Source organism: Protopterus annectens, chromosome 1.part1, assembly GCF_019279795.1.
Source record: "Protopterus annectens isolate FY-2018-M chromosome 1.part1, PAN1.0, whole genome shotgun sequence".
Lineage (NCBI taxonomy): Eukaryota > Metazoa > Chordata > Ceratodontiformes > Protopteridae > Protopterus > Protopterus annectens.
The window spans coordinates 28,030,592-28,056,151 of record NC_056726.1 but is presented as its reverse complement, the minus strand read 5'-3'; the positions used below and the strand labels follow the sequence as shown (position 1 = coordinate 28,056,151).

Below are 25,560 nucleotides of genomic sequence, written 5' to 3'. Positions count from 1 at the left end.
AAAACACAGCATCAATGGGACCAGACGGTATCCCGGGCTGCGTCCTACATGAACTCCAAGAAGAGCTAAACCCAAACATAAAACTACTGTTCAATCTCAGCCTTACTACAGGATATGCACCCAAAGAGTGGCGTACAGCAGCAGTGGTCCCTCTCCACAAAGGTGGTGCCTCAACGGATCCTGGAAACTATCGCCCCATAAGCCTGACTAGCTTGGTCTGCAAAGCTATGGAAAGGATCATCATGGACTTCATAAATAAAGATATTGGGGACCTACAGACACTGGATCCTACCCAGTTCGGCTTTGTTAAGGGCAGATCCTGCCTCTTAAACCTGGTTGATTTCTTTGAAACAGTCAGCAAGACCATTGACGAGGGGAAGGTGGTCCACACAGCCTACCTGGACCTCGCAAAAGCCTTCGATACAATACCCCACTCTGGCATTATAGATAAGCTCACCAACTTAAATATAAACCCCTATGTCACTAGATGGGTTGCAAAATGGCTCAAGGACAGAACCCAAATGGTTAGAATTGCTGGAGCCATGTTAGACTCCAAACCAGTTACAAGTGGCGTCCCACAAGGCTCAGACCTGGGACCTCTCTTGTTCGGTATATATTTCTCGGAGGTACAGGCCAACACGGAAGGACTGTGGCTGACCAAGTTCGCAGATGACTGCAAACTGGGCGCCATAATCGACTCTCCAGCCGACACAAGCATCCTCCAAAAGGGCCTCATAGAAACAGACAACTGGTGCCAGAGCCATGGCCTCAAGCTAAACGCCAAAAAGTGTAAAGTCATCCCCTTTGGCAAAAACAAAGTGCCCACAAATTACCACATATGTGGTAATCCATTAAGCACAGAAGAAGTAATTAGGGACCTAGGGACCCAAGTTGATAGCAATCTCTCATTTGACAACCACGTGGCCAAAGTGGTTAGAAGAACATTTTATATAGCCCACCTAATCATGAAGGGATTCACATCTAGATCAGGGGAGGTCATTGTGCCTCTTTGCTCATCAGGCCCATAATTGAGTACAATGCCCCTTTTGGGATGTACCTTACCAGACACCTGCAGCAACTGGAAAGACCCCAAAAGTACCTCACCAAGAGGATCAAAGGGCTCAAACAGATGCCATATACTGCCCGGTTAAAGAAACTCCAGCTCTACTCAGTGGCATACCGCCTGCTCAGAGGCGATCTGTGCCAGACATATAAAGCCATGTCCAACCCAGAATTAATGGACATGCTGCACCTCAGAAAATCCAAATCCCATCGAGCTACGTGCTCGAGAGACTTGAACCTCAGCACTGAAATAAATAGGACATGCTGTAGGGACAGATTCATAACCCAGAGGCTCCCTTCACTCTGGAATAAAATCCCAGTCCAGGTTAGGCAGAGTCCCTCATTGACTCTCTTCAAGAGGAATCTTGATGAGTGGATGGGAGATCGTAGGTTTACCCCGGGTATCACTTCTGTGTCACTGTTAGACAGAGGCACAGTATACTAACCTCGAAAAAGGGAATAGCAAAATTAATTTAAAATGGGTGGCGAAAGCCAAACACACTCTGGCTAGGCTTATAAATGCCCTAGGGCAGATAGCCTAGTATGAACCTATGAACCTATAAAAATACTAATATTCAACACACCACTTCACTGCTTATCGTGGTCCCTGTTCTACCACTGTTGTAGTCCATCTTTCTCAAAAAATAATTTAGTATAAGGCCCCTTGCCTATAGCTACAGCGTCTGCAATACATATTGTACCACACCTTCAGCAGGGAAATTGGTTATCCTTTTCCAATTATTAAAACAGCCAGTTACTCTATTCCCATAGATTACAAACACACTTCTCAAATTCTGCCTCTAGCAAATATTTGGAAAAAGGGTGTGAACAAACAAAAATCTATCCATATCACAAAGCTGGACTCCTTTTCCACAATCTACATACGTTTTGAAATGTCTACAGTATATCAATTGCCCTTTGTTACGCTACTGACATTACTTTTAATAGCAAGGATCCCAGGCTTTTGATAATTCTGTAGACTTTTTAACTCTCTAAATTACAACCAGGCTTATCAGAAAGTCCACTGTGGTGGATCACACAGAGAAAAGCTACAGTCAAATCTGAGCAAAATCAGTTCTAAACCTGGAATACAATCTTCTGAGATGCCAGGATTCAGTACTTGGTTCTATTCTATTTACCAGCTCAATTGAAGTGGACTATAACAAACAAATCCTAACTCTTTATTCTGATGACCTCCTAATTTTGAACTCAAACTCAAATTTGTATCAAAACAGACAGACTTTATTTCTCTCAATTGTCTTTACTGAAAATTGCAACAACAAAACATGTATATTTCTATTATTGTATATTAATATCTAAAACAATAACCAAACAAAATAACTATGTACAGCTGTGTCTACTATAAAACAAAGCTTTTTAAACAGAAAAAGAAATGCGATAATAGTAGTGGTTAGTTAATCATTAAGGTCTATTTATCCAGCAGTTCTTTTATTTTTAACCATAGATGCTCCTGTCTTGATCATAAGTTCAAAATGACAAACTTCAGTTACCAAGTGTACAAATTCCTTCACAGTAGGAGTCGTCTGATTCTTCATTCTTGGTGATGACTTTTCTTGTAATGTTAAGATACTCCATAAAAGAGAATATTTTATTTTTGTGACACAAGTGGGAATAGGTGTATTAAATAAAATAAGTGATTTGGTCAGCATAACTTTTTCATTAAAAACAGACTGTAAGAGAGAATTCATATTATCCCAATATGTTTTATACAGTCGTAAAACGTATGCTTCCTGTCAGTTTTAACATTTAGTTTACATCTCCAGCATCCTAGGTCTTATTCAACTTTATGTGGTGTGATAAAGGTTCTATATAAGAACTTCCAAGAGAATATCCTCCACCTCAGTGATGAAGTAGTTTGTTTTTAAGATACAAGTATTAGTTTTTATCATCTTCATTTGGGGAGTTATTATTAAAAAGTCTAAAATAATTCTAATAGCTTTCTCTGTGACATACTGTTGTTGTTATAGTTGTATCTTTCGGCTTTTCCCGGTTAGGGGTCGCCACAGCGGAACTCCTGTCCGCTAATGATTGGCAGTAGATTTTTACGTACCGACTTGCCAGGCCTGACGCACAACCTTCAACGAAGGTACGCCCATTCACGCATGTCTCCACACAGAAGACGCTTTAGTTGAGAATCGAACAGGACAACGTCTTACTGTGAGGCGGTAACGCTACCGCAGCACCACCACCGCAGCTACCATACTGTTGTGACATACTGTTAATTTCTTAAGTACATAGATAGAAGTCCCTTTCCGATTGTGTTCTGGTGCATTAGAATAATATGAGTAAATCAATGAATGAGGAAAGAATTTTTAACCATTGGTTGCATTAGATTAATCTTATGTTCAACTAACTGTCTACAATTTTAAATTTCTAACCAAATATTTTTGCTTAACTCAATCTTATTAATATGGTCAACATTTTGTAACTTCCCATTGTCTAGTAATTGATACCAGTATAAAAGGGTTTTTGTCTTTAACTGTAGTCATTGTTGTTAAATGTATTAATACTATTTTGAGCATACGCAACTGGAAATACAAAGAAAATCCATGCTTTCTATTAAGCGTTCCTGAAAAGTTTCATTATTATATTAATATGATAACAGTTTACTGGTTTGATTTTCTATAAACAGTCTTTTACTAACCAAAGAAATGTATTAGTAGCTATTTTAGTATGATGCAATTTTATTACATTATTGGACCTGCACCAAATACCTCCCTAAATATCTTTCCTTTGGCATTATAACTGTTACCTAACCAATAAATTATTGTCTTAACAATTGAGGATAAGGAAAACAATTCTAAAACTGGAAGACCAATACCACCCGATGTCCAATCTCTAATGTGATGGTTTAAAACCAATCTAGGTTTATTAGGAAACAATAAAAATCTCAGAAACAAAGAAATATACTCATATATTATCTTTTGAGTGGGAGGGATAAAGATTGTATTATATATAGAATTTTAGGAAGAATAATCATTTTAATTAAGGAGGGTCCCTCTTCCATAGTGAAATTTTTTATTTCATTTATTAAGACTTTGTTTCCCAGAATTTAAGTTATTATAATTAAGGGTTGCTACATCTTTAATATTATCAGAAAGTATAATCTCTAAGCAAGTGATTTTATCATCTTTTATAATGTGTTTATGCAATTTCTTTTCTACTAATATTACAATGGACATGTAGTATTTAGTCTTATTCTCATTAAAGCGGAGTCCTGATTTCTTCTAGAATATTTCTATTGCTTTGAATACTGCAATCAGTCAAAGTTAATAGGATGTCATCTGCAAATAACTGGGGATTAAATCATTATTTACTAGTAAGCCCTTTGATGTTTTTATTTGAGCTTATATAATTTGCAAAAGGTCCCATAACTACAGCAAAAAGCAAAGGGGACAAGGGACAACCCTGTTTAGTACCTTTAGTAATTATGATTGATTAAGATAGGCTCATATACTTCCCAATGTATGCAAAGGATTTTTCATAGAGAAGTTTGATTAACTGAAAGAAATTGTTTGAAAAATTACATTCCTGCAGTACTAATAGCAAGTACTCGCAATTAACTGAATCAAATGCAGTACTGATATCCAGACTAATTGAAGTTAGTTCTTCTTTGGAATTATAAGTATACTCAATTACTGACAGCATTGTCTTGATATTGTCATAGCTATTCCTGTTCATTATAAACTCAGTCTGATCACTGTTCAGCAACTTTGGAAAAAAATGTTTCTAGAGGCATAGATTGCCATGAATATTTTGTAAATTACATTTAATAACGAAATTGGTCTAGTTCTTTGTCCCACTGTTTCTTTTCTTTATGCATACCAACTTGTAAAAAGAACTCCTTAAAGTCTTTCCTATTGGTTATACATGCAGGAGTCCTTTTAATCGGGATGTTATTACTAGAATTCAACATAACTTCAAATGTTATTGCATTATGGTCCAACAGTGGGCAAGAGACTACTTCTACTAGTAATCTCATTTGAAACATATACTCTCTACTCTATTTGTGACTCTGTCCCATGCCTCTGTGAGAAATGTGTAAAGAAGAGTGAATCCGATATTGAAAACTCATTTACATCTCTCAGATTATACAGGTCAGTGAACTCCAAAGCCTCAACTGAGGCAGGTTTCTTCCTTTCCTAGTGTTGGTATCCTTGTCAGATAAGATACAATTAAAGATACAATTAAAGTCACCTTGTTCATTATAGTCACTGTTTAATAAAACATAATCATCCTTGCTGTACAGACATCCACTATGAAGTCAGGAGAGACTACATAGCATGTCTTTATCTGGGAATCTTTTAACCATTTTCTAAGCTTAGGAAAAGAGTAAAAATTACAAAAAGCTCTCTGAAGGCATTTCCTTCAAGTTTGTATGTGCATTTAGTTAATTTAGTTCTCTAGATAAACTTATCTGTACAAAATCCAGATGGGTTTTCACAGCCGTTTCATATAAAGCTGTATTACAATAGCATTGCTGTTTGTGAAGTTCATACAGTTTATTTCAAATACAGTGGATATAAAAAGTGTACACACCCCTGCTAAAGTGTCAGGTTTTTGTGATATAAAAATGAGACCACAATAAAAATTTCAAAACTTTTCCTACCTTTAATGTGACCTATAACCTGTACAATTCAAACAAATCTGTTAGGGGAAAATATAAAAACTAAAAAACGTACAATAAGCTGGTTGCATAAGTGTGCACACCCAGAAACTAATGCTCTGTTGAAGCACTTTTTGATTTAATTACATTCAGTCTTCTTGGGTACAGACCTGCCATCAATTAAAGAGACTCTGATTAACCCCAAATAAAGTTCAGCTGCCCTTGTAGGATTTTCCTAACATTTACTCAGTTGTCTGCTACAGCAAAAGCCATGGTTCGCAGAGAGCTTACAAAGCATCAAAGGGATTTCATTGTTGATCAGTCAGGAGAAGGGTACAAAAGAAAATGTCCACAGCATTGGATATACCATGGAACACAGTGAAGACAGTCATCAAAAAGTGGAGAATATATGGGACAACAGTGATGTTGCAAAGAACTGGACATCCCACCAAAATTGATGAAAAGACAAGACGAAAACTGGTCAGGGAGGCTACCAAGAGACCTACAGCAACACTGAAGGAACTGCAAGAATTTCTGGCAAGTACTGGTTGTGTACTATATGTGACAATGATCTCCCGTATTCTCCATAAGTCTGGAGTATGGGGTAGGGTTGGAAGCCTTTTCTTACACAGAAAAACATCCAGGTCCATCTAAAGATTGCAAAACAATACATCAAGTCTCCCAAAAGCATGTGGGAAAATGTCTTATGGTCTGATGAGACCAAGATTGAACTTTATGGCCACAATTCTAAAAGGTACATTTGGGGCAAAAACATTTTGCATCACCAAAAGAACACCACGGTGAAGCATGGTGGTGGCAGTATCATGCTTTGGGGTGGCTTTTCTTCAGCTGGAACTGGGGCTTTTGTCAAGGTGGAGGGAATTATGAACAGTTCCAAAACTAGTCATTTTTAACCCAAAACCTTCAGGCATCTGCTAGAAAGCTGAAGATGAGGAGGAATTTCACCTTTCAACACGACAATGACCCCAAGCATACATCCAAATCAACAAAAGAATAGCTTCACGAGAAGAAAATTAAAATTTTGGAATGGCCCAGCCAGAGCCCAGGCCTAAATCCAATTGAAAATCTAATCTGTGGGGTGACCTGAAGACGGCTGTGCACAAGAGATGAACCTCGCAATCTGACAGATTTGGAGCACTTTTGCAAGGAAGAGTGGGCAAATATTGCAGAGTCAAGATGTGCCATGCTGACAGACTCCTATCAAAGATGACTGAATGCTGCAATTAAATCAAAAGGTACTTCACCAGTTAGTTTAAGGGTGTGCACACTTGTGCAACCAGCTTATTTTTATTTTCCCCCCTAACAGATTTGTTTGTTTTTCAATTGATTTGTACAGATTATAGGTCATATTAAAGGTGGGAAATGTTCTGAAATTATTTATTGTGGTCTCGTTTTTCATAACAAAAAATGGCATTTTAACAGGGGTGTGTACACTTTTTATATCCACTGTATATGCTCTCTCCCTCTCTTTATTTCAAAAATATGTTTGTTGAGAGTAAATATTAAGTTTTCTAATACTTTGGGGGCATTTCAGTATTTTAAGATGTATTTTTTTTTATTTACTGAATGAACTGTTAGTCTGGAAAACATTTTAGGAATATTGCTTTTTCATTTTGTTAGTGTATGTGTGGTAATATAGAGGTCTTACTGCACATGCATTACACCAGCAGTCTTAGTTTATAATACTAGGCTGTTAATCTAGAGGACCATTAGTAGCCTAGCCACAATACCCAAAAGTATAGTTATTCACTGACACGACTGATTTATACTAAGTTTCAAACTCTTTAATGAGAGCTTGAGGGGCCAGACCTGGGGTGCTTTTATGAGTGCACATCCATTCATCCACTTACGTTTAAAGAATGATCCAAGCATTCTGAACGTTTTAAAGCATGAGGAGAGGAAGTCTTAAGTTCAAGACTTGTAAGGGTTGTTTATTTAACATCCCTGTTTGTGTTCCGCATGAACTACAAAGTGAATGGTGCCTCACCTGTGTGCTATGTTCGGTCACAGCCTCACCTCAGGCTTTGTCCCCGTCAAATGGTGTACTACTCCAGTTATCCCTCTACAGAAAGGAGGAGCGAATACAGACCCTGGGAACTATCGCTCTATTAGCCCGACGAGTCTGATATGCAAAGCTATGGAACGCATGACCATGGACCTAATAAACAAGGATATAGGGTATCTTCAAACTCTGGATCCCACACAGTTTGGTTTTGTGAAGGGTAGATCATGCCAGCTCAACTTGGTTGACTTCGAGTCAGTCATCAGAGGTGTGGGTTCATACAGTCTACCTTGATCTGGCCAAGGATTTTGATACCATTTCCAACTCAGGAATCCTAGAAAAGCTCACTAAGCTGGACATCAATCCCTATATCACTAGGTAGGTTGCAAACTGGCTTCACAGATGGAACCCACAGTGTGAAAGTAGCTGACTCCAAGTCAGACTGCCGATTATTCACAAGTGAAGTCCCACAGGGTTTGGTCCTGGGTCCTCTCCTGTTGGTATCTACTTCTCTGACGTCCAGGCCAACATGAAGGGACTCTGGCTGACAAAGTTTTCAGACGATTGCAAGTTGGGAGCTAATTATTAACTCCCCAAATGATGTTGACATCCTAAAGAATGGCCTCACTGTGACCAACGACTGGTGTCAGAACCATGGCCTTAAGCTCCATTCCAAAAAATGTGCAGTCATCCCCTTTAGGCAAAACTCGGTTCCCATGAATTACCACATTGATGGTAGTCAACTGAACACAGAAGACATTATAAGAGATCTGGGAACACAGGTTGACAGCAGCCTCTCTTTTGATCACATTACCACTGTGGTCAGAAAGTCCTTCTGTGTGGCACATGTCATTACTAAGGGTTTTGCATCCAGGAAGAAAGAGTTCATTGTCTGCCTCCTCCTCTTCCCTCATTAGGCCAATCATCGGGTGCAATGCCCCATTTGGCATGTACCTCACTAGATACCTGCAACAACTGGAAAGGCCTCAAAAGTACCTCACAAAGAGGATCCTAGGCCTTAAACACTTGTTCTATAAGGACAGACTCAAAAAACTCCAACTATTTGCTGTCTCATATTGCCTACCTAGAGGCGATCTCTGCTTGACTTACAAAGCCATGTCTGACCCAGCTGTGTTAGAAATGCTACATTTAAAGAAATCCCAATCCTCCACAGCGCACGCTCCAGAGACTTCAACCTCATTACCACAATTAACAGAACATGTTAGAAGGACAGGTTCATAACCCAGAGACTGCCCATGCTATGGAACACACTTCTCATACATGTCAAGCAGAGCACCTCGCTGACCCTCTTCAAGAGAAATCCTGATGAGTGGATGGGAAACAAAATTCACCCGGGGGATAACACCAGTGGCTCTACTCGACAGAGGCACTGGGAACTAAGGTCAGGTGGCACTATGCCAGGGTAATCCTATAGCTAGACTTGTAAAGGCCCCAAGGCCATTAGCCTAGTACACACCTATGAATCTATGAACTATTCTGCTCTGCATCCAAATTAAGTCGATTTCTTTAGCAATAAAAGTTTCAATTTGTCTTTCAGCCCGAGGCAAAGGACTACAATTTTTTTTCTCTTAAATTTCCATGGAGATAAAAGGGCAATAAAATAGAGAACACTGGTTTCCTCAAGGAAAAAAGTGAATTATTTCTGAAAGCATGCAAGTTGTTTTCAAATGGGGGAAATAAAAAAAAAAGACAAGTAGAAGCACAGACAATAGCATGCACCTTAGCACAGATAACATCAATTTCATGTTAATCAGGGCTTGCATTAGCAGCCATCTATCTGGCACAAATGTTCCTATTAGGAGGGTTAAATGAAATTACTTGAAGATGTACACAGCTGTGTGCATTTGTACAAGTTAACAGGTTATGGGGGTTTTATTAAAACAACAGGTCTTTTAGAATGTGAAATAGTTCCAAAATCTGTACAAAGAATTAACCTGCCAAACATTAATGGATGCACTCATAAAAAATGGAAACAGACATTTCAAAAAGCTGCCATATATAATAGGTGGGAATAATGACTTCTTCCTATAATGGTGGCATTTTCCATATTAGCTTGGAATGTGAATGGTGACATTTTCCACATTATCTTGGACTGCGAATGGTCTCAGATGTATAGGCAAAAAATAAATAATATTTAATTATATTAAGAAATACAGAGTGCAAACAGCAATGCTACAGGAGACACATTTGGAAAGAAATGAACATGTGAATTTGATTAAGAAAAAATTTCAGGATGGACAATCTACAGAATATCAGGAACAAAGGAATAGAGAAGTACTTTGATTACTTGCTAGAGGGGCTCCATTTGTGACAGAAGAGGGGAAAAAGATAATGGCAGATTTGTGATACTAAGGGGCTACTGGCAAAGAATGAGGATTATGCTAGTATGTATTTATATTCCACCTAAAGCTGTTATTATGGAGCTTAAAAAATTAGGAGAAATAAGTAATATTTCCTGCTGAAAGCTGATTATAAGTGGGAGAAAATATAACAGAATACATTTCTGAAGACATTTATGAAAACATTTGGTATGAAACACAAGTTCAGTAGTACGAACTCAAGAGAATTTACATATTATTTACCAAGATACAACAACTAGGCTATAAAACACGGAAATCATATTTCACAGAACATCTGCATTTAACTGAGAACTTTGTCACACATTCAATAACTATTTTAGATCACATGCCAATAATTACCAAGATAAAAATGCAGGGTAATGAAATAAAGATTAAATACTGGTGCCCCCCCCCCCATCTATCTGTTGAAAGAAGGAATTTAATGAAAGGGAAGTGGAAATTATCCACTAGTTATTAGGGAAGACAGAATTCTCCAGATGTTACAGCTAGTCAGTGGGATAAAATACAAGTGAAGTTTAAAAAATATGGTAGGAAACAAAAAGTTCTAGTTAAAAAGTAATTAAATGAATTTTTGTATAAGGCAGAGAAGTGGGGAAATCAAGAAAAAGCACAAATGGAAATATTTATGGAAAATCTCTAGAGGTTGAGGAGGCCTGACAACAGTTAAGACAGGAGGAGAGGAGATAAAATGGTGATATATATAACCAATGCCATGGAAGGCTGAAAGTCAAAAATGTGGAAGGTTTTGCTTAAAACTACTTTAAAAGGAAGGAAGGAAGGAAGGTACCAACACCCTGGAAAAAAGCTATGGTGGCTGTAATACCTAAAGAAGATAAAGACCCGTCTGATCCACTTTCATATAGATTCAATTCAATTCTAAACCATGATTACAAAAAAGTGTTTATACCAATAATGGCAAAGATGATGCTAAAATTGATAGATATGGATTAATGTGGTTTTGTGGAGCAAAGGCAAACATTTGACAACATTAACAGAACAATGATAATCCAGAGGGAAGCAGAATGCAAGACAACACTGTTGCTACTGATGGGTCTTGAGAAAGCATTCAGAGCAAGCTGGAACTGTATGAGTAGGACAAAGGAAGCATCTGCATTTCCTGATAAAATAAGAAGATTAATTAGAATTACATACGAGGGACTGGAGGCAAAAATCAAAGTGTGAAGGTTCCTCACAGATACGTTGCATCTGAACAGTGGAACCAGGCAGGGGTGTCCTCTTTTTCCCTTTGTTATTTGCATTATAGTTAGAACCACTAGCAAAGAAAATAAGGGACTCTGAAATGCAAGGGTACAGCTGTTATGTTGTTAAAGAAAAATTGGCTTTACTTGCAAATAATGTTACTTTGTACCCGTTGGAACATTCAAAAGCTACCTGTCCAATAAGTATCAGTTGGCAAAATGGCACTCCATGCTGTCTCCATACCCCTTCGTCACCACTGATGTACCACAAGGCTCTATCCTTGGTCCCCTCCTCTTTGTTGTTCTCCCTAACACCTTCCACACATTCACATAGCAGGCCTCTGTAATACAACGTACAGATGGCTGCACACACGTACATATCTGACAACTTGGCACATTTACAAACAAGCTACTCGGGAAGTTTAATAGTCACAGAAACATGGTTTTGTAACTCGCAGGTCATGCTCAACCCCCCCCCCCCCCAAAAAAAATACTTCATTTTCCCCCAAATCACTCCCTCATGAAAAAAAAACTAAATTTAAAATCCTCTCTCTTAATAATGTATCCATTGAAGTCACTTCTTGTAGCAAATTATAGTTTATCATTTTAAATTTGATTTGCGTCTAAAAATTTCAATTAAATTGTTTGTTAGAATAGACAAAATTTTTATATGGCAATATTTTCACAATATGTCTAATTCACAACACCCATGCAGATGGACAATAGAGGTACGACTGCTGAATCCTACACAAATGCACTTTATAAGCACTTACACGAGTGCATGGATCGTGCTATCCCTAACAGAACCAAGATGCTAGCCTCCAAAAAAAAGGAAGCCAATCTGGTGGTCTTCTGCCATAAACAAACTCTACAACAGAAGAAAGAAACTGTTGCAAAAAAAAGAGTAAAATCCCATGATTGGAGGAACTCTCTGGTCAGCCTCAGTAAGAAGCTGAGATCCCTCATAAAAACCTCCAAAGCTAGTTATGAAAACAAAATTGCCACAGATTCTAAAGACATCCACAAAGCATTCTATAGCCATGTCAAAAATCTCAATGGCAACACTCAGATCTGCTCTGAGTTACAGCACAATGACACTACATATACAGAACCAACTGATATTGCCAACATCCTGGCAGATAGGTTCAGTGCTAACTTTAACCCCCTCTCACCCCCTAAAGGTTCAGTGCTAACTTTAACCCCCTCTCACCCCCTAAAGGTTCAGTGCTAACTTTAACCCCCTCTCACCCCCTAAAGGGCCTATCTTTATACTGGAAGAAAGCAAAGTTCCTGTAATCACGGCTGCACAGGTAAAAACTTCACTCTGCAAAGCCATGAACACAGCATCCATGGGACCCAACATCCCAGGCTGCCTTCTACGTGAACTACAGGATGAACTGGCACCCCACCTAAGTACCATGTTCAATCATAGCCTCACTTCAGGCTTTGTGCCCATTGCATGGCGCACCGCGAAAGTTATCCCACTCCACAAAGAGGGGGGGGGGGGCACAACTGAAACCAGGAACTACCACCCCATTAGCCTGACGAGCCTCGTCAGCAAGGCCATAGAATGTATCATCATGGAACTTATAAACAAAGACACTGGAGATCTCCAAACTCTGGACCCCACACAGTTTGGGTTTGGAAAAGGCAGATCATGTCTCCTAAACCTGATAGACTTGAAATAGTCACCAAAGCCATAGATGAGGGTAAGGTGGTTCGCACAGCCTATCTAGATCTCGCCAAGGCGTTCGACACCATCCCCCACTCTGGAATTATAGATAAACTCACTAAACTAGGTATAAATCCCTATGTCACAAGATGGGTTGCCAACTAGCTTACTGACAGAACCCACACCGTGAAAGTAGCAGACTCCAAATCAGACTTCAGACCAGTGACATGTGGAGTACCACAGGGTTCAGTCCTGGGTCCTCTCCTGTTTGGTTATCTACTTCTCTGAAGTACAGGGTAACACAGAAGGTCTTTGGCTAACTAAATTCACAGATGACTGCAAACAGTTCCATAAGGCTCTGCCCTGGGATCAGTACTCTTTCGAATGTACTATTCTCATGTTAAAGCAACTGTTGACGGGCTGTGGCTCAATAAGTTTGCAGATGATTGCAAGCTGAATGCCATGATATAATCCTCTAAAGAAAAGCACATTCTTCAACATGTACTCATTTGGAATAAAGACTCATGCAGTGATCATGGACTCACTAAGCAAGCAAGAGAGTTACCTACTTCATATCATATGAAAGTCACCCTCTTAAAATGGACTTTCTCATCAGGGATCTGGGTAGCTTAATCAACAACAATAAATCTTTTGATAACAGAAGATCATTCAAAGCCACAACATCCATCTACTTAACACAATTCATTTGTAAAGACATCTTCAAGGAATAAGGAAGTCATATTCCAGCTCTAGTCCTCCTTCATCTGACCCATAACAGATCACAGCACCCATTTAATCACGTACCCCTATTGGTATATAGTCCAACTTGAATGATCTCAAAGACTTATGACTAAGAAAATTATTGGTTTCAATTCATTAAGATATGTTCATGGATTAAAATTCCTCTCACATTATTTTACCTCTTACTGTTTTATTTTTGAGATGATCTTTTCCTGACCTTTCAAACCATAAAAGACCCTATCCTGCTTGATCTTCTACACCTATGGAAAACAAGCAGCACAATGAATTCCTACACCAAAGATTGTAATAACCTTTACCAACACAGTACTGACCCAACAGTTAACTAACCCAACAAATCCCTTAATTATGGAATAAGCTTTGCTACACCATTAAGCAATGCAATTCATTAGATGCAGTCAAAAGTACTCTGGACAACTGGATGGGTAGTCATAAAAATTCACCCCTGGGTTATGTAGCATAACGCTCCTTCATTGGGAAGCTCAACTCATATAGTAATTTTTGGGCTTAGCTAGTTAGGCTTTTCAATGGTCTTTGGACTGCATGCCTAATATATACCCAAGAGCCTATAAAACAAACTATAACATTTTTAAAATTTCTAGCCCATCAAAGGTACATTTAGTGGTCATTGGCAGTACAAGATCAAAAAGCATTCCACATCCATTAAACCTGGTAACACTGTACTCCTATACTTTTTCACTTGTATCCAGAAGTACAACAAAGCAGCTGAAGGTCCACATACTAGACACAATTATACTTTTATTTATTTGTATTTACACTCTGATCACATTTCTCTGATCATTGCTACTTTCCATGGATTCTCAACATACATATCAATCTTCACTACCCTCCACTCTTGAGGTGGCATCTGTCTTGAAGATATAATAAGCTGGATTTTGATCATAAAATAGATGAGGGTAAGGTGATTCACACAGCCTATCTAGATCTCGCCAAGGCTTTCAACACTATCCCCCACTCTGGAATTAGAGACAAACTCACTAACCTAGGTATAAATCCCTGTGCCACAAGATGGGTTGCCAACTGGCTCACTAACAGAACCCAAACTGTGAAAGTAGCAGACTCTAAATCCAACTTCAGACAAGTGGAGTACCACAGGGTTCAGTCCTAGGTCCTCTCCTGTTTGGTATCTACTTCTCTGAAGTACAGGCTAACACAGAAGGTCTTTGGCTAACAAAGTTCGCAGATGACTGCAAACTAGGAGCCATAATCAAAACTCCCAACGATGTGGACATCCTACAAAAGGGCCTCACTGAGACAGATGCCTGGTGTCAAAGCCATGGCCTCAAGCTCAATGCCAAAAAGTGCATTCTCATCCCTTTTGTAAAAACTCTGTACCCATGAACTACCACATAGGTGGTAGTCTACTTAACACCGAAAGTGTGATAAGAGACCTTGGGACACAGGTGGACATTAGTCTCTCCTTTGATAATCACATTGCCACAGTAGTCAGGAAATCCTTCTACGTGGCACACCCCATCACAAAAGGTTTCTCATACAGGAAAAAAGAAGAGGTCATTGTTCCCCTCTACTCATCACTCATTAGTCCCATTATAGAGTACAATGCCCCTTTTGGTATGTACCTCACAAGACAGCTACAACAACTGGAAAGGCCACAGAAATACCTCACAAAGAGGATTACCGGCTTCAAACAGATGCCCTAAGCAGACAAGTCTCAAAAAACTCCAGCTTTACCGCCTACTCAGAGGCAATCTCTGCCTAACATACAAAGCTATGTCAAACCCAGAGCTGTTGGACATGCTCCACATAAAGAAATCCCAATCCCTCCAAGCTACATGCTCTTGGGACCTAAACCTTGTCACCATAATAAACAGAACATGCTGGAGGGATAGAATCCTGTCCCAAAGACTTCCCATACTCTGGAACAAGCTACCTATCTATATCAAATAAAGCTCCTGATTAGCATTCTTCAAGAAAACTCTTGATGATTGGATGGGAGACGGGGATCACTTATGTGGCTCTGCTTAACAGGGGCACAGGAAAATAATTTTCTTGAGTGGCAAAAGCCAGGGTACCGTTTGGCTAGGCTTATATAGGCCCTAGGGCCAATAGCCTAGTACCTACCTATGAACCTATAACCAATCATAATCCTCCGTGCCTACACTCTTGACAAAAATGCTTTCTTGTTATAGGATTTGCACTGAAACTGTAATACTGAACAGCTACTGTCCTTATTTGGCACATGGTTTTATCATACTGTGTTTTATATATTTTTATCCTATTCTTCTTGTTCATAGATTGTTTTCTACAGTATGGAGAATGCTGAAGCACTGTGGAGCTTACTGGTGTGGTAACACCAGTGTCTAAGTGTCTACGCATACAAAGGGAAGGAACACTGGCATTTCAGCACCAAGAAAATGACAACTTGCCACACCAAACTACAGCATGACCATACTAAAGTGGTTGAAAGAAGAGACCATTTCCACTCATTTGCTGTAGTCTATATATATTTCTGAAGTATAAAAACATAAGAAACAACTGCATCTGTTTAGTTTACTAAAGTGTTTCACAACATAGACAAAAAATAAATAAATAAAATTATATCTAACCCTGCTGCAGACTCTGACACATTTTTAAAATATAAAATCATGAGAAGGAATCATTGTACCTGGTAATAAAAAAGCACAGCAGTGTAGATGAGAAAGTGAGAGGTGATGGCAATGAAGTGCCTGAGAAGGGTGGTAGGATGCACACTACAGGACAGATGAAGGAATGAGGACCTAAGAACAGAAGCCAAAGTAGCTCCAGTTGCAGAAAAGATCAAAGAGAACATATTACAATGGTTTGAGCACATGTGCAGAAAAGCAGAAGACAATCTGATTAAGAAGAATTGGGACAAACAGGAAGAAGGTAAGAGAAAATGAGGGCAAAGTGAATGGACTGTGTGAGTCTTGAAAATCTGCAACATTCAGTCATGAGTGTCAAAGAAGGCAGGAGTGGCACTGAATAGTGCGAGATGGAGACAGTTAACACGACACCCTGACCCCATGTAGAAAAAAAAAAAAAAGAGGGGGTTGTTTATGATGATTCACTCAGGAGCATTAATCTGAAGGCTTTTATTAACAGTAGACAATAAGTAAGCAAATATCCTACAGTTGCATTCCCTGCTTGCAACAGTCAGAAAGTATACACTATCGAATATAATTCCATTGACTAGGCAGTAATTATGATGCAAGACTGAATCATGAAAGATGATGTATCTAAATACAAACAACTTCATATCAGTTAACTCAAGAATCAGGAATAAGGGCCCCAAACAAAAGGTACATTTGTTGGTTTTCATTAGTAAATTTGACAAAATAATACACACTGACAGAAATTTCTGAAAAATATCTGTAGTCTTATGGTTTTCCATTATTTGAAGACTGTAACTCTGTATTACATATAACTATTTCGAAACTGTAATATTCAATACTCTGCCACAAAAATCACACCTTTTGCAAGAACCATGACAAACAATTGACATTAAATCAAAGAAAGTTGACAACTGTCAGCTTATACAAGAAAGTATACCAAAAGCTATCTGACTTTATCAATCATAACCTGAAGCATTTCATTTTCTGAAAGTAAAATATTTTCATTAAAGGCACTCTATGTTGATATGGGAACACACCTATAGAGGTGGTCCACCAAGCTGCTCAGAAACCAAGTTATACTACTCTGCCGCATACATGCGCCAGTCAATGCAGGAAGTTTGATCAGACTAGTGTTTCTCAGCAGCATATTGGAAGACATGCTTTTCAGCTACACAGTCAGTTGTCAAATTAAAAAAAATCTTAAGTAGTCTTACTTTTTCATCTAATGTCATTTGTTTAACTTGCTCTACTACTTCTTCAGACATGATCAGATCCAAACTCAACCAAAAAAACGATAAACCTCACTCCTAACCAGCACTGGAAGCCCAATCACCAACCGGCTTAGCTGATGCAACCTTAAGAAAAGAAATACGTGACACGAGGGAAGCCATTCCAAGACTGACCAATAACGAGCCGTAGTATGTGTTGCGTGCTACGTACACCAGGAAACAGATCTAAACTGGATAACAATGAAACTGGTTGGTTGAGTTTCTAGATCGCGTAATCGGGGACGAAGCAGGTATGTTAATAAGCAGTAGCGTGATTTGCAGAAGGTAACCTTTTCTTGTCGTATAATAAATGAGTTACTAGCAAACAAACACAGTAGGTATTGTATTCCAGGGAAGTAGATTTGTAATTTGATGTCAGACACATACCGGCAATCTACCAGTGTAGTACTTCGCGGGTGGTTCTGTGCAGGTTAGGGTAATATTTTAAAAATTATGTCCTTAATTTGGAGCTTTTTGTTTCCCTTCTAAAATCCGGTAGATAGGGTAGGTGTCATGTGTCGGTGTAATTAGACATACACCATGACCATTGGGTGATTTTTTTTTTTTCGTTTAGTGTTGTTCAGCTTATGGTTTTGTGGTATCCCAATTTTAGATGAAAGACGCATCTGTAATGCTTTAATGTCAGTGTGCTAAATTATGTATTGCTGCATACTTCTCAAAAATTAATGAAAGACAAAAGCCCCAAATTAAGGTCCCTAACCCGCGCAGAACCGACCGTGAGGTAGTACACTGGGTAATTGTGAAAATGTTGTTTTAGTTAACAGGTCATGGGATTGTTGGGCCCTCTTTCACATTCTTGCTGGTCAGGGCTGTCTTCTTTGTACGGCACCCGTCATTTAAATAGGTGGCAACAATGTGTTAAACCAGTAGTTAAAAGTACTTAGTTTAGGACAGTGGAAATTAGCAGAACCTTGTCATTGTTAAATTAGCATACCTTGCCAGTCAGATGTGCGATGACCTGCCAGTCAATGTTTGATACGCCCTAACCTACGCAGAACTGCCCGCGAGATACTACACTGGTAGATTACCGAAAAACGTAAGGTAGTAATATGTATAACGGCAAGAACTTTATTTTGTGTGACCTTAGTAAGTCATTATTTCCTACAGGTCTAAAACGAAACTTCTTTCCTTGACTACAGTTTTTTCTGTTGTGTGTTGTTCTTTGTTCTGGTTGGCTCTCTTTCCTACTGGCAAGTGACATATGATTCTGCTGATGCACCCTGTCTTTGAGATTCCTGCTGTACTAACAAACAGCCAGAGATGCACTGGAACATAACTAGTATCTACAGCTCCAAATTCAGTCAGTCAGTTGGCATAAGAGACTTCAGTGAGTTTCATCTTACCGACTATTCTTTGTGATTCTTCTGCTGGGGATAATGAACACCGACACCATTGCCCTCTTCTGAGCTTGCCTGCTGTGATGGTAGCCTCTTAGGAAGAAGAAGACAGCCCTGACCAGAAAGAATGTGAAAGAGGGCACAACAATCCTATAACCTCAACTAAAACAACATTTTCACAAGTTGTGGTAGTTTGGGATAAGCTAAATAGTTCATAGAACTAAACCCATGTGATGGAACAGGCTAATGTAGTTGCTTCTTGCTTTAAACCAAAGAAATGTAAACAGAAACCTCAAATTTAGTATAACACCAGTACCATTCTTTTTACAAACAAGCACCATCTTAAAATACAGCATTTTATTTCCCCTAGGGTACTGCTTCTTGCTTCTTCTTTCAGATAACGTCTTACAGACGATTGTAACTGACAGCTACATGACAGCCAATTGATATGAATGTAGCGTGGCTGTGTTAGGGGCAGGGTTTGCTACTGCGCATCCTGCGAGGTACTACACTGGTAGAATACCCGTGATTTGAATAGGTGGCAACAATGTGTTAAACCAGTAGTTAAAAGTACTTAGTTTAGGACAGTGGAAATTAGCAGAACCTTGTAATTGTTAAATTAGCATACCTTGTCAGTCAGATGTACGATGACGTGCCAGTCAATGTGGACATGCCCTAACCTGCGCAGAACCGCCCGCGAGCTACTACACTGGTAGATTACCCTAGTTTGCTTAAAATGTTAATAAAACATCAGGTTTTGCATCAGCGTGGATTTTTGAAAAGAAGTAGCAGCAGTAATGTATAGTTTTTTTGACTGACTTCAATCCTCTTTGATTTTCCAGGAAAAAAAAGTGAGCGACAGGGCAAATTCAAAGATGTGGTTCAGAACAGAGCAGTTGGCATTGTCATATGTCTTACTCTCTGTGCAGAAGGGGAATTTTTTGAATGGTTAATTGGGTGGAGCTATTGATATGCTAATCCTAGCAAGTAATGTCAGTTAGCTGCAGCCCCCTTCAATGCAGAAATTGTAATCTTACCTCTCAGCTGTGCAGATTTTCGCAGACTGTTCAGCTTTTTGCCTCATATTTTTAGTCTGTCCCTCATAAAATTTGTGGTTTTCTAGATTTTTGTGGCAAATCAGTGAAGGCTGAATTTAGTATGTAATGACAGGCATTTGAATTTCTGACTTCACACCTTTCAGAAAATGCATGGTAACACATACTCTAGCAAATTATTAAGTTTATAAGAGCAATATTTAAAATGTGTCCCTATTTTGGGGGCTTTGTCCCAATCTTTTGTGCCAAGAAGTTGATTGCCATGCTTGTAATAGCAATCACACCATCATGATTATGCCACAGAATCTGTCACAGTGGTGTTAGAATACACATTTAAACATATATAATTTCTATTTTTTTAAAGGATTAAAACTTTCTTAGCTGAAAATAAGTAGAAAAAATAGAGTAGTTAATTACTGTATATTTTTGCCATCCATACTGTGTACCTTGACTAGTACAGCTGCAAGAGAAACTGCAGATGAGAATGAATTCCTGACTAGTACAGTTGCAAGGGTGACCGGAGGCAAGGACAACTCTCCAAGTCTTGAAGGTTGCCACATAATTCACCTTGAAACAGAACAAAATTCGTCTTATTAGCAGACTGCATGACATCAAGCAAAGTAACAGATGGATCCAGGTTTCGCGAGAACAACTGTATAAAAAGACTGTAAGACTAAATGGTAGTAGTTCTGGTATTTTTGTAGGAACATCAGTTCTGAGGTAAATGGAGAATTATTTTCTGTATTTTTATCGAGAAGCAAACCTTGTACATTAAAAGCTGTAATGTATATAGAATGTGTTGTCTGTTATATAGATAAATTATTTTATTAGTAACTGTGCTTAAGTTGCTTAAAATTGTTACAGTAATACAAAGTGCCATGATAATTAAGTTTTCAAGTGGATGTTTCAGTCTGCAAGCAGAAACACCTCCTTCCTTGAGAGGGTAAACCAGCAAAGAAAGCCATTCCTTCCCTCCAGGCAGAGCTGTATCATGGTCAGATGGGGTCCTAGGTAAGGTAATGGACCAGGGATCCCCCCTCTCCATGTGAGTGCCTCCCCAACCCACCAGCATACCTTCCCAATAACCATTCCAGTGTTCCATTACGTGGCTGTCTACCTGTCTCTCCCTAAATACCATAAAACAGTATTCAAACCTGTCAATGTGCATACTGTTTTCTTCAATGATTATAGATATTTAGAGTTTCTTTAAAACTTTTATTTCAAATTTTATACCTCAAACACTGACAGCTATTTGCTAAACAAAACAGTATAGTCTCAGTAAAACAGACAACATGAGCAGCAGTAAACTTCTCTGCCCTTGAATCATTCATTGAAACTGCATTGAAACCCATATTCATAGAAAATGCATCTGGCTAGTTGCAGATTAATTGTAGCTTTTGGCTGTTTTCAAGCCATGGGTCCCCTGCACACATTTTTAGGACCAAGCATAAATGCATGTTTTTTGATTCACCTTCCTGATTGTATTAAATTATATTCTTTGTTTAATACGTCACCATGTTAGTGTGTTTTAAATTTGTAGTTTTGAACATTTTTCCAGTAAGCAGTGAAACAAAACATATGACCCAGTAGTGATAAGGCTACCCATTTCAGAACATTTCACATATCAGAACATTTCAATCATTAAATGCCACCTAAACTGCTATTATAATCCACCACTAACACCTAACATAATCTGCTGAAGTAAAAGTCATCTGAATAATTCCACATTAAAGAGAACTGTAGCCAGCTTTACATTTCAGTGCATTATCTACAAATTTAATTCCTGCTGTCCTTGAATAATAAAACTGCCTCTGTTACTTAAAACAAAGTGGTGGTGATATGTAATGTGAAATGGCTGACAGACAAGATGTTCATAGTTAGTAGCATCTCATTCAAAGGAGGACACACTCAGGACTGCAGCACTTCCCCTGTCATGCTGCAAAAAAGTGTTAGCAGTGGATCTACCTGTGTGTAGGGGAAGGTGAACTCACAGCCTTCTGCACCAAAGGCAAGTATAGTACCTTTGCACCACTGACTAAATAATGCTGCTATGAATTTCTGACACTGATTGTAATCCTGAAGGAGTTAGAAAAGCAAAAAATAAATAAATAAATAATTTAAAGAGACTTGGATTATCAAGGCTCAGGGTTTGACTTTGACTCTCAGCAAAGTCAATTAACTAGACAGCCAACGGAACTGGGGCATGTCACACACACACTCGTGTAAGTCAATGTCAAGTCTCCATCCCTCTATGCCATAGAGTCCAAGTTGTTAGTGTAATGTTCTGACACCTTTCTTTGAGGTCTGCTGGAGACAACTGGTTCTTCACCCATTCACTGTTAAAGAGAAGAAGTCTGTGCATTTACATAAGCACATTGTTCAAAGTGGGACTTAGGAAGTGCAGGAACATATGACACAAGCAAATGTGAAAAATGTGTAATAAAAATGTTTAAGGAGAATTCATAACGGTTACTACAACCTGCACACCTTTATGAATTCAGAGACAGCCTGACATCCTGCTGCACAGTGCTATAGCATGAAGATGTGCAGCACCATGTAGGTCTGTTTCTGCAGCTGTGCTGTTTGTTAATGAAATAGTCTGGGGGAGAGGCATATGCTAATTATCCATGTTCTCACTCTCTTTGTCTTCCTGGAACTACCTCCAGAAATACATCTGCACTCAACCCAGAACTGATCGGATGTGTAGATCAACATTGGCAGCCCCACCAAGTTGCAGTAGTGAACACTGACAAAAGGGCATATATATTTGTTGAAATTTAAAGTAGTATGGGGATTGGGGGATAGGGGAAACCACTAGCCAACAAGAATGCTACACTTGTGACTTAACAGCACCTAAACTAGTACAGGGATGGGGGGAGCCACTATACACCAGGGATATGACATGCTAAAGGAGATATAAGGGCAGGGCAAACAATGCAGGGACAGATAAGAAGCATACCTTACAACTGCCTAGGTTTCCACAGAATGTTCAGATTTTTGCCAAATATTTTTGGTCTATTCTTCATAAAATCTGTGGTTTTCTTCCAAATCATTTAGTTCTGAAGTAAAAAAATAAAGATGTGACGGTGATATTTTACTTGAGGGCCTCACCTTGTGTTTCGTGCAGAAGTGGGCATGTAGCGAATGATTGACAACTAGGTCTGCATATATAATGAGCCATGATTGACATGGCATTCTAATCAGCTGTTGCTAAAAGTGTCAGTGAATCCCACAGGAAACAATCTCATTACTGGCTTCTGAAGATTGAAGACAATAAATTAAAACAAGCCTGTAAAAGTATTACCCCTTAGGCAGAAAAAAACTGATGTAACTGCACATTATACACTACTGATCTTGGGTCACTGCTCTACAGTACATCTTTTACTGCTTGTCAGATCATAAAACAATATACCTGTTTCCTCTGCAAAAGATATGTACTGCGCTAAGAGGTGGGGAGGTAATCCCATTGATCAGAAGTAAAAACAATCCCTAGAGGATGTCCATCTCAATGCCCAAAAAAATTACATAACTCAGAACTGTAACAGTGTTATTACAAACATCCATAAATACAGTATGTTGCCATGCAGAGACAAGTTTAAACCCAATGAAATGCATCAATTGCATACTGACATTTATAGTTTAAGCAAATGAGACCATGAAAACAAACCACAGCATGCACCAAAAATGTGAATGAAACTGTTTATAAACATGTCTAAAGCACGTTCTGCACAATGAAAGACATGCTTTTATTTTGAAATGTGTGGTAAAACTATTATACTTGTGCTTACTATTATACTTTGCAGAGGGTACTCACATCGGTCAGCTGTTTACATGACTAAAACAGCCATGTTAGTAAATGAAATAAAATAAGTTTTAAGTATTATAATAACACGTGATTTACAGAAGATGAACTGCTTAAAAGATGCTCATGAAATACCATATGTATATCCCACCAACACAAATTGTTAAAAACTCTTACAGTGCTGACTTTATGGATATTAACACTAGATTCTACATGCTAGAAGCATATGCTAGTGTCACTATTGAGGGAATACATATTCATTAGTGCCCGATTACGAAATAGCACAGGGGCGGGTTTTTGGTGGAGCTTGCTACTGTGCATCTGGTGAAGCCCTCAAGTAAAATATCACCAATTCACTTTTGAGTTTGATTCATATCCTTCAGTAAATGCATGCTAACACAAATCCTTTTGTTCTAGCAACTTTCTAAGTTTATAAGAACAGTATTTAAAATCTGTGCCTATTTTTGGGCCCCCCCCCCCCCATTATTTTAAGCTTTGCCCAGATCTCTTTCATTAAGAGGTATGATAAGGAGACTGTAATATATGTGTGTTTTGTTTGCATGTGTACTTGCTTGTGTGGGAAGTGTCTAGGGATGCTCCTATGGCTACATGCTGCAACCAGAACAGGTAGCTACTGTGACATGCAGGTCAGCAGTGATCTAAATGTTGCAGTAGAAGATGCAATTTAGACACTTGCAAATTAGCCGATAATGAGGTCTTTCCTCACCATGATTATTATGTCTCTGAATCATACAATAATGTGCAGTGGGAGCAGGGCCTTTTTAGTGCAAGCCATATGAATCCTGGTGCTAGTCTGAGAAAATTACTTAAGCATGGCATATGTGTTGGATATTAGAGATACTAGAGTATTTATAAGAAAATAGTGTAAGTTATATTATGTGATGAACACACATAACTTGTTTGCTGTTTCAGAAGCTGTTCCATTTTGATTTAAAAAATATCATCTCAAATAGCAGAAGGAAGAAGTACAGAAACTCAGCTTATTTTTTTAAATAAGTACATAAACTCAATTCCTGTGCACACCTGCTGCCTTCTCTACTGCCTGAAGACAGTTAGTCTAGTTAGTGTTCTCATAATAAACATTTTATTATTTTAACATTCATAAATATTCTCGTGCCTCTGTGTTTCTACTTAAAATGGACTGGTCATTTGATCCTGTCACTGAACAGTACTTCCTTATTTTTTAAAGAAACACAACTTTATACATTTTTGCATGTAATTAGCTGTATGCAATTAGTATTGTATCACATGTGCATCATGTGTAATTTAAGCATCAGTGCACTCATAAACGAGAAAACCAAAGCAACGCAAAGGTAACGTGATAATAAAACGTTAATAAAATATATGTTACCACTTTTACAGTTTTTAATCAACTGTTTCCTTAGATGTATTTTACGTTTTTCATTACCAAGTGAACCATTAATCCATTCCATATGGAGTTTTATTTTTATCCTTGTGGTTTAATTTAGGCGATATTGTACTTGAGGGCCTCACCAGATGCGCAGTGGCAAGCCCCGCCCAAAACCTGCCCCTGTGCTGCTTCTTAATCGGGCACTAATAAATATGTATTCCCTCGAAGAATCCTAATATACTGTCCGGCTTTTAGTACGTGTCTTGTGTTGTCTTCGAGAACAGCAGTTTGTTTCTTATTTTAATATAAACAAAGAAATGCATATTTATTAAATAAAAGACATATTTCAGAAACTTTGTTTTGTTCC

General features: G+C 38.6%; 1 protein-coding gene and 1 long non-coding RNA gene across 2 annotated transcripts in view; one reads left to right on the top strand and one right to left on the bottom strand.

Annotated features, from left to right (window-relative positions):
- The window catches only part of TARS1 (threonyl-tRNA synthetase 1), a 767,350-nt gene extending 749,610 nt beyond the window's left edge, over positions 1 to 17,740 (bottom strand). The window contains exon 1 of the mRNA XM_044073446.1: positions 17,553 to 17,740. Within this exon, the coding sequence (XP_043929381.1) occupies positions 17,553 to 17,603 (51 nt within the window). The 5' untranslated portion in view covers positions 17,604 to 17,740. The remainder of the gene's footprint in view (positions 1 to 17,552) is intronic.
- Positions 17,741 to 17,809: 69 nt separating this feature from the next.
- Positions 17,810 to 20,809, top strand: LOC122803745. The gene is made up of 2 exons (XR_006365149.1): positions 17,810 to 17,857; positions 20,480 to 20,809. It is a non-coding gene; the product is annotated as an uncharacterized LOC122803745 (long non-coding RNA).
- The last annotated feature ends 4,751 nt before the right edge of the window (positions 20,810 to 25,560 follow it).